We start from the raw sequence: 10,101 nt of genomic DNA on the forward strand, positions 1-10,101 counted from the left end.
TGGCTGGTGGCCACACAGTGGGTGACCGGGTGGGGAGGGACAATGCAGGGGCAGGCTGGCCTAGGTGCCTGCAAGCCTCATCTACTTCTGGGAGGGGATAGAAAGAAGAGGGTATAAATAGAAAGCTTGTGAGGCCACAGAACAGGTGAACAAGCAAAAGGCAGCCACGTGTCCTCTGAAATCCACACGCACAGCACACGGTGCCTTCTGTTCACGCACCACCTGGTCTTCCACGCTCCCACCAAGCAACAGACAGGGGAGCACACGCCTGGCTCCCAATCCCCCACTTCCTAACTGCTCAGAGCCTCCGCTTCCCCGTCTGTAACACTGCAGGAACATAAGACCCTGAGTTGACATGACCGTCCCCACCCACTGCTTCTCCAGAGGGCTTCCACCACCGAGTCTACCGCCACCGAGTCTACCTCGTGGCCACCCAAGCCCAAGGCTGGCAGAGAGCCCCAGGCAGGCACGTGGCACCGGCCTCAAAAGCACGCCCAGGAAGGCAGGGCAGCTGCACCGCCAGGGAACGGCCCCACGGCTGTCGGGGTCAGGTTTGGTGCTGTGTCCACCGCCCAGAGCATGCCCCGACAGACCCCGGAAGCCCTGAAATGGCCATATCAAAAGGGACCAGACACTCCGATGTGGCTCGTCCAGCTCTTCGTGGCCCTGAAGGGGGGACATGGCTGCCCAGGGTCCAGAGTAGGCTGTTGCAGAGTGCGTGGCTTCCCCCTCTTTGATTCAGCTTCCCATAACTGCTGCTCAGAACCCCTGGGAACCTCAAAATTCCAGCTTGTGTCCTTCCTCCCAACCTAATGAGCCTCCTGGAGGCCCCCAGGGGGAAGGAACCCTCCCCAGCCCCGCCTCCCCCGCTCCGGGCCGGCTGACACCGTCACCGCTGGGGCCGGTCAGCCGGGTCAGCTGTGGGTTCAGGGTTCGTGTTCATCAGTCCTACCGTGGCGGGTTTCAGCACGCCTCCACCGCCGCGTGGACGGGAGCCCGGCTCGGCTGGCACCCAGCCCTGACCTCCGCCCTTTCGTCCACGACGAGTGGGTGCGCCAGGCCCCAGGGGTCGGTGTGACTCGCGGCGCGCGCCAGACCGGTCCCGTGGGGAGGCCTCGCTGGCCACGCGCTCCCTCCCCCGCGGCCCGCGCACCTGTCCTGGGCGTGGCCCCGAAGCACCGCCCCTCGGCCCCGCCCCGCCCCCGCCTCGCGCTGGTTGGCCCCGGAGGCGCGCTATGCTAATGAGCCGGCCCCCGGGCCACCTGCCGGCCGCCCAGCCCGCGGGCGCCTGGCGGACGCGCAGGGGGACCCGCACCCGCCGGGGGGCCATGCCGCGCTCCTTCCTGGTGAAAACGCACTCCAGCCACAAGGTCCCCAAGTACCGGCGGCTGGAGACGCAGAGAGGTAGGGGCTGCCGGGCCCCTCGGGCTCCCGCCCCAGGTGCGAGGAAACCAGTTACCTTGCCCCGGAGCGGGGGCGACAGCCGGTGGCTGGGTGGCCCGAGGGTGCCTCGTCCACGTAGGGGCTGAGCAGGCGCGGGTTCTCTCCCCGCTTAGATAAGTTTCGGGCTGTCCCCGTGCGCCCTGGGGAGCCCATTCCAGCTGAGGGAGCCCCGGAGCCATCTTCCTTCCAGGGACTGGGTGGGGGCGCAGAGATGGAGGGGGCTTGGGGCCGGTGTCCAGGCGCTCCCCCAGAGCATCCAGAGGGGACCAGAGGGTGACCCACGCCTCTGGGTCCCAAGGCCCAGCTCCTGTAGCGTTCTCCACACCCTTCAGAGCTTCCTCACCCCTCCTGTGATCATTTTGCCCTGGACCTCCCCTCACCCCAGCGGGGGTTCCCCAGGGCAGGCTGAGCTCAGGGGCCGCAGGCCTTCCCCCAGCCCCCAGGGTGGCTCGGTGGGGAGACCCAGGTCCAGGACCCAGGACTGTCCATGTGTTCCCATTCCCTGCTGGGTGCAGGGACACGGAAAGGTTCCAGGACCAGAGCCATTCCCCACAGCTCAGTAGCGTCTTGCGGTAAAGTGCCCCATGGAACTGCTGGGTGGCTCAGGGGAGAGGGGAGGAGGGACACTGGGGTGGCCCAGGAGTGGAGGGCGCCTCACTGATTCATCCTAAGGCGCACTGCCATCAGGGGGTGCTTCCTAGGACTGTGCTCCTGAACTCTGCATTTTGAGATCAATTTAATGAGTTACCACCAGCAATTTCATAAAATGAAATACAATAGAAACCATCAGCGTGCGGGGCTCAGGTAAAGGAAAGTTTTGTTTGGGACATAGTTGTTCACAGTTCAAACCTATTGATTAGGTGTGTCGTACAGTGCACCCCGCTTCACCCTTTGAACATACAGATGGGGAGGGGAGACAGCCAATGACAAGTGTCAGAGAGCAGCCCTGTGGCACTCAGCCCCCTCTCCCCCAGCTGTCACTCCCTCTGTGTGCGGACAGCTAGGACAGCTAGGTGACCACTGTGAGCCTCTTTTTGCCATGATGTTGTCTCAGGGGAGACCAAGGTGCTGGGTCTGGGGCCCCTCACTCTCATTTTGAATAAGTGCTTTTTCAGGCCTCCCCAGTGAGCATCTGAAACTAGAGGAGATGGAAAAGCCTCTTCTCCCAGGAATTTGAATCCCAGGACCAATAACAAGATCAAGCAGACCCAGAGGGAGGGGAGGCATTTAAAGAACTAGCAGAAGCCTGGGCGGTGTCACCAGGGAGGCTGTCTCACTCCCCTGCCCTCACCCTGGGGTTGGCTCAGGCAATCCTGGGGCCAGGGTGGCGGCTGCATCCCAGAGACTTAAGAAGAGTGACTTTTTTTCCCAGTGGAAAGGCCCCCTAGTGGGGCTTCTGCGGGGTCCTATGCTCTCCAGGCATCCCAGGGCTGTCTCTCCAGAACTTCCTTAGCCTTTGCCTCTTAGCTTGCCACTGCCCACTCCCTCTTTCTGGGAGGACACAAACTTGGTGTGCTATTTTATAATTAGGGGAGTAAGGGGTGAGGTCAGGACAGAATGGAGGGTGGGAATCTTCCCTAAAGGTCCCCATTTCTCTACATCCTCAACATTTGTAATTGGCTATTTTTAATTCTAGCCATCCTAGTGGGCATGATGTAGTATCTCGTTGTGGCTTTAATTTGCATTTCCTTTTTTGCTAATGGTGGCAAGCATCTTTTCCTGTGGTTGTTAGCCCTTTGTGTGTCTCTCTCTATCTTTAAGTAATCGTTATATCCAACATGGAGCTTGAACTCACACCCCTGTGATTAAGAGTCACATGATCTACAAACCAAGCCAGCCAGGCACCCTGCCATTTGCACATCTTGTTTGGAGAAATGTTTATTCAGATCCTTTACCCATTTTAAAATTGTATTATCTGTTTTTTTTATTGTTGAGTTGCAAGAGTTCTTTGTATATTGTGGATGCTAGTTACTTATCAGAAATGTGATTTGCAAATATTTTCTCTCAATCTGAGAGTTGTCTTTCTCTACCCAAATCCTTGGTTGGCATGGAGGTAGAAATGGGGCCAGAGGTTGATGTCAACACATCTGGAGTAAGAAATGGGTTGGTTGCTGTTTGGAGATTTGGGCTTGGGGGTAATACAGAATGTAACCACTACCTGCCAGCCTGTTTACTCTGGGAGCTCCTGCCACTCTCATGCGGTCAAGCACCGGCCTGCTGGCCTACATGTATGGGAGAGACAGCTGGGGGACGCTCTGGCCCTGGAGGCCATGGTGGCACCACTGAGGACAGCGTTCCCCCAGGTGCATTGACAGGAGGTTGTGTGTACCTACATCACCATGGTGAATGGCGATCAGGGGTGATTAGGTGTCTTACACATGGTGGCCTGCTGCCAGGTGTTTGTTCTGAATTAGCGCTGTAGGAGCTTAGTGCCACTGCTCCGAGGTGGGATGGGGGTCAGAGAGGCCTTCCCTGCCAGAGGGGAGCCTCCTGAGGCCCCATGAGGGCTATTCTGGGATCCCATAAGGCACTTCTCCCCCTTTGTTTTTAGAGCACTGGGGCCTCTCCTCTAGAGCCTGGGGTCACTTCCGAAGCAGACATTCCACCTGTCAGCACCCCCCCTTCGGGCAGAACTGTTGACAACCTAGAAGACAGGCTTGTGATCGGGCCCAGAAGGGCAAGGTTAAGGACAGTGTGTTGGGGCTCACATTCACCCGCACATTCTCTCTCCACCCTCCCTTCTAGACATTGATGGTGCCTGCTCTGCGTGCAGGGAGCTGGTGGTGCCCCTCCTCCTCCCGGAGAAGGTGGCCTCTTCCACACCTGGTGACCCTCCCCAGCCCTGGGACCGTACCTCCGTCATCGCCCGCATCTCCCTGCCCCTTCCATGTCATGAAGAAGCTCGGGAGGCCCCTGGGCCAGACCCCCTGGAAGTCGGCCGGGTACATGTTTGTGCCAGCCGGGCCCCCAGCGCACCCCTCAAAGACAGCCTGAACCACCTCAACCTGCCGCCGCTGCTGGTCCTGCCTGCTCGGTGGCCCCCAACCCTGGGCCCCGCCGGGGACCCAGCTCCAGACAGAGTGCGGGGGGCTGAACGGGCGCCCCGTGGCCCAGGCGGCTTCCAGTGCTTGCACTGCCGCAAGCCCTACCACACGCTGGCCGGGCTGGCCAGGCACCGGGAGCTGCAGTGCCATCTGCGGGCGCCCCGATGCTTCACCTGCAAGTACTGCGACAAGGAGTACAGCAGCCTGGGCGCCCTCAAGATGCACATCCGCACACACACGCTGCCCTGCCCCTGCGCCATCTGCGGCAAAGCCTTCTCCCGGCCCTGGTTGCTCCAGGGCCACATCCGGACCCACACAGGTGGGTCACAAGGGGGCTCCAGGGGGAGGGTTCTTCCCACCGCTCCCTGCTCCTGGGGACCCAGTGGGTCCCTCCACTATGGCTGTATCCCTTCACCCCTGCCACTGTCTATGTGGCCTCTGCCTGTGTGTGCGTCCACCTTTCCCTCTGCTGTAAGGACACTAGTCCTACTGGACCAGGGGACACCTCCAGCACGATGACCCTGTGTTAACCTGACCACATCTGCAGATGCCCTGTTCTCTGATAATGGGGTTATGACATAGACATATCATTTCTGAGAGACATACTGCAGCCCACAACACCCGGCAGAGGACAGGATGCAGCGGGCTTTGGTGGGTCTGCTGTGTCACCTTCCCCAGCCTTCTGGAACTCTGGAGCAGCAGGAACAGGGGAGGGAGGAAGGCTGGTGCCTCTCAGGGTTCTACAGGGTGCTGGACTGGATGCCACTGCACACGGGCAGTGAGAGCAGATGAGCCCCCAGTGGCCTTCTTATACTTGCTAGGGTTGTCCTGGGGACCCAGCTCCCAACAGAAGGACTTTGTCCAAATCTCAGACGTGCCTGCGGGTGGGAACCTTAGGGGTCCCACAGACCAACTGAAGAGTGCAGATGGTGGCAGGGGACTGGGGCCCAGAGCAAAGTCATCCCTGGTGAGAGGGTACCAGAGCACAGGAAGGGACAGAAGGGCAGCTGCTGGCGGATGGACAGACACAGATGAGCAGAGGAAGGTGGGGGATGAGCCCTCACACCTGAAGGAGGCCCAGGAGCCTAAGCACTTGGTCTGTATACCAGATATAGCTGCCCACTGCTTGACCCAGGGCAGGGGTTTGAACTGCACCACAGCCCAGGCTCAGCAGGAGAGGGAGAGGCAGCCACAGACAGAAGCCCAGGAACCAGATTGGAGGCCGAGGCCCTTGGCTGCAACACAGCCTCCTGTGCCTGGATCCTCCCTGGCTCTGAGTCCCGGCTCTGGAACAAGGACTCTTCTGAGCCACATCCAGGTGGAAGCTGAAAGGAGGGTTTCTCAGGAGCCCTTCCCTGGGCTGACATTCCATTGGGTTTTCTGAGGCTCTTCCCCAAGGGTGTCAGTGAGCACCCCACCTCACACCATCAGGAGCTCAGTGTTCTCGGTCATGGAGTGTTGAGTGGCAGGGATGAGACATTTGGGGGCCTGTGGGGACTGCAGGCTAGTGCCTCTTACATGGGCAGTGAGAGCAGATGAGCCCCCAGAGGCCCCCTTGCACTTGTTAGGGTCATCCTGGGGGCCCAGCTCCCAACAGAATGACTTTGTCCGAATCCCGGGTCACCCTGATTGGAGATGCCCCACAGACCACAGGGATCTTAAGCCATTCCTAAAAGAAGCAGAGCTGCTTCTCCTGTGAGGGCTGGGGCTCATCCCCTCCAGCCCGCCTTCACAGCCAACTTTGGAGCCTGGCTGCTGCCACCACTGTCCTTCCATGGGCATGAACACCTGCTGAAAGGCTCCCAGGGCTTGTTAGGGGCAGATCTGGGCAAAGGGCCCAGGAGGGCTCTGGCAGAAACAGGAAGATCTAACAACCGTGAGAGACCCACCAAAAACCTATGCTAGATCTTCCTCTGAGAAAAGGCTTTAGATGCTGCAGTCCTGTGGGGGGTGACCTTCCACCTTGTTCCCAAGGGGCTCTGACCCTGACCATGCAAATGGACCTGCTGGTCCTAGGGTTTCCTCCTGGAGCAGGTGCTGAGGCCCCATCAGGTATCTCCTGGGGAGGAAAGGGGCTAAAGGAAAATAAATGCAATGGAATGGGCATTTGGAGGAGCCAGAGGGGCTTATTCATTTATTTTTTATTTATGTTAAATATTTTATTTGTTTGTTTGTTTATTTATTTATTTATTTATTTATTTTTATTTATTTAGCTTGAGCCAGGGGAGGAGCAGAGAGAGAGGGAAACAGACAAGCAGACTCCTCGCTGAGCACGACGCCGGACACAGGGCTTCCTCTCACAACCCTGAGACCGTTACCAGAGCCACCCAGGCACCCCAGGGCTTACTAATTTATAAACAGGGACCCATGAACCTGGGGCCAGGTCTGGTGACTAACCAGATGGACACTCACCCGGCTCTCCTCTTCCTCCCCCAGGTGAGAAGCCGTACACCTGCTCTCACTGCAGCAGGGCCTTCGCCGACCGCTCCAATCTCCGGGCCCACCTGCAAACACACTCTGACACCAGGAAGTACCAGTGCAAGCGCTGTGCCAAGACCTTCTCCCGCATGTCGCTCTTGGTACGTCACCAGGAATCTGGCTGCTGCCCTGGCCCCTGACAAGGGCAGGCTCAGTGCAGGTCAGAGGGACAGGACTGCCCCCTGGGAGCTACTGGCCAACCCCACTCCTGGGAGCCTGGGCAGCTCAGCCCCACGGCTGCTCCATGGGGTTCCTTCTCTGTCACTGCTGCTGCCCACTTCCGTCCAGAACCAGAGAGGCCCAGTGGGCTGTGAGAGTGAGTATCAGAGGACTATGGTGGAATCGGGAATCGCCGTTCTGCTTCTGACTTACTCGGGTTTCTGGTTCTGTTCTCCCAAGAGTTAAAGACTGGTGGGGGTGCTGGCCAGCATGGACAACTCCTGCTCTTCTGCTGGCCTTCGTGGGTGGAGCTACCTCATGGCCCACCTCCACCTGCTTCTGGTCTGGACTCCAGGCCTCCCGAGTCACATCAGGGATGCACACAGACACCCCCCATCCCCACATCACTAGGCTGTCCTAGAGGGCAGTGGCTGGTGGATATGGGCATGCTGGGACGGAGCTAGGGCCCTGCCACAACCACAGAGCCGTGAGGAAACCTCACCCCTGCCTGTTATGTCCTCCGAAGCTCTGAGTCTTGCCCAGGCCTCTGGCTCTACAGAGGAGGCTGAGCTGGGTGGGAGTCATCCTCCACAGGCAGCAGATACCTGGGCCTCTGGCCACAGAGTAGGGGAGGCAATGGCAAGGGCGAGGAGCCGTGAGGTGTAAGGATGGAGAGCAGGGCTGGTGGGAGGCAGGCGGCGACAGACGAGCAGGTGAGCAGAGGCAGAAGGAAGGAAGAGACTGGAAGTGGGAACAGCATTAGCAGTGAGAGAGACCAGCCACAGGGTGTGGACACGCTGGGGTGAGGGTGCGAGAGCAGAGCTGGGCAGGCCCGAGGAAGGTGCTGTGGGCTGCATGTGTCTGTATCGGCGGGCGGCACAGAGGACCGTCTTGTCCTGGGTCTGCACAGGTCTCTGTGAGACTGCTGCATCGCCGGGAGCTGCGTCCACAGATGCCCGTGGCGCTTTCGCCTCTCCTCTGCCTGCCCTCTCCTGAGACCACAGGTGTCCCCCAGCTGAGAGATGGGCAGACCTTGACACTGCCCAACACATGCCTCCCACACCGACTCAGATGCCAACAGGAGACCCCTCCCCAGCATCTTGCCCCCAAGAGGCGACCTCTTCCCACCACCTGACCGCCCAGTCACCTGCTGAGCTGGTCCTTGTCTTGCCAGCGTGTCTCCCGGCTCCAGCTGACCCCTGGAGGGCAGCCTGAGTCTAACGGGGACTGATTGAATTCTCGACACCCGGAGGGGACACCTGCTCCTCTCTGCAGGAGAGTTGGCTTGCTGCCAGCAGCTCCACTTCTGGCCCAGACTGAGGGACAGTCAGGCACCTTGGTCCTGGCCCTGAATGAGGCCACAGGGTGAGTGGCAGAGGCCCCGTCTCAGCCCCGGCCATGCAGGCCTGCTGAGGGGCATTCATAGGCCCGTGCCAGGCCACACAGCACCTGCGGATCCCGCCAGAGGCTTCTCACGGCTACAGGGCTCTGCTGGCTGGTTTGATGACGGCCATTGTAGGGACCTTGGGGACATCCGAGAGGAAACTTGACCGCGATCATGGGCTCTCTGGACCAACGGTGACCTTGATGACACTGGCCACCCAGAAGGGCCGCAGCTCCAGCACGCACCAGACTGTGTCAGCAGGTGGAACGAAGATGCTCTGGGAGAGCCACGCTCACGTTCCCAGGCCTGCACTGCAGCCTTCCCTCCACAGGGATCAGCTATCCCTCCAGGGACAGACGGTGTGAGCGGGAAGCTGCGCTGATATAGCAGTGTCCAGCAGCCTTGAGGCTGTTGTAACAAAGTCCCATGTGCCGGGAAGCTGGAACCACGGAAACCTGCTCTGCCACAGTCTGGAGGCCAGAAGCACAAGCCCGAGGTGCCTGAGGGGCTGGTTCCGTCCGGGGTCTAGCCCCAGCTCCTACTGCTTTGCCTTTGTCCTTGACATTCCTTGGCTGACAGACCCATCGCCCATCTCTGCCTCCACCTCACTTGACTTCTTCCTATGTGTGTCTGTCTCTGTGTCCAAATGTCCCTTTCTGGTGAGGATGCCAGTCATCCTGGGTAGGCACCCCACCCTGACAACCTCAACTTGACCATCTGCAAAGACCCTTGTTCCAATCAGGCCACATCCTGAGGTCCTGGGGGTCGGAATTTCAACACCGTCCACCCCCAACAGCTGATGTGAATACAGTGTTTGCCTAGAGATGCCTGGGGGGGGGCGGTTCCTGTGCTTGACCCCTGACCTCTCAGTCATCCCACAAAGGATGGGCGGGCAGCTGATTTTAAGTGATGGATTTACTGGAAGCCCCTCCTGTGCCCGTTGCCTCCTCCTGTCCATCTTCCCAAGCAGGGGCCCTGCCCTTATCAGATGGTCCTCCCTCCCAGCAGTCTCCCGGGTGCTGGGTTCCTCTGCAGAGCAGATCAAGCCAGCAATCAGGCCTATGTCCGGCCATCTCACAGGAGAGCTTTTTTTTTTTTTTTTTTTCAAATAGTATCCAGATGCCTGAAGGAAGCTATATTGTAGATTGTGTTCTATTTCTGGGCCCCGATGTCTAAATGAGGCGATGCACCTGTTGGGTATGAAGGAGGGAATTTCGCGGCCCTAAAATAAAGTCTAATGCTTGCCCTTCTGGGCCGGCCCATGGAAAATGCTCTTATATTTATATCTGGACTGGCAGAGGGCAGGGTGGTGGAGGCTGGCTTGGCACAGGGGGTGAAGAGAGGCCCGAGCACCTGCCCAGGAACCGGTGGAGGATGAATGGGGGAGATGGTCCACGAGCAGCATGTGGGCTGTAGTCAGACCAGTGGGAGGCCACGGTGCCCTGGCTGCGCAGGTCTTGCCCCCTACCACCCTCGCCTTTCCTGGTTATGTTGCCTTGTCGTCAGAATTCACTGGGGACAGCCATTTACAAGTTGGCTCTCTGAAACCTTCTCCCAGCACCTACAGAACAGGAATCAGGAAGGAGGTCAAAG

The 10,101-nt window shown here is 59.2% G+C and overlaps 1 protein-coding gene across 1 annotated transcript; it reads left to right on the forward strand.

Annotated features, from left to right (window-relative positions):
* Positions 1-1,266: 1,266 nt before the first annotated feature.
* Positions 1,267-9,777, forward strand: SNAI3 (snail family transcriptional repressor 3). Its single transcript, XM_026004894.2, has 3 exons — positions 1,267-1,404; positions 4,189-4,806; positions 6,924-9,777. Exons 1-3 carry the CDS (start codon positions 1,329-1,331, stop codon positions 7,103-7,105), a joined length of 876 nt encoding a protein of 291 aa, XP_025860679.2. The 5' UTR covers positions 1,267-1,328; the 3' UTR covers positions 7,106-9,777.
* Positions 9,778-10,101: the final 324 nt, after the last annotated feature.

The sequence above is a fragment of the Vulpes vulpes genome, chromosome 12 (genome assembly GCF_048418805.1).
Source record: "Vulpes vulpes isolate BD-2025 chromosome 12, VulVul3, whole genome shotgun sequence".
Classification (NCBI taxonomy): domain Eukaryota; kingdom Metazoa; phylum Chordata; class Mammalia; order Carnivora; family Canidae; genus Vulpes; species Vulpes vulpes.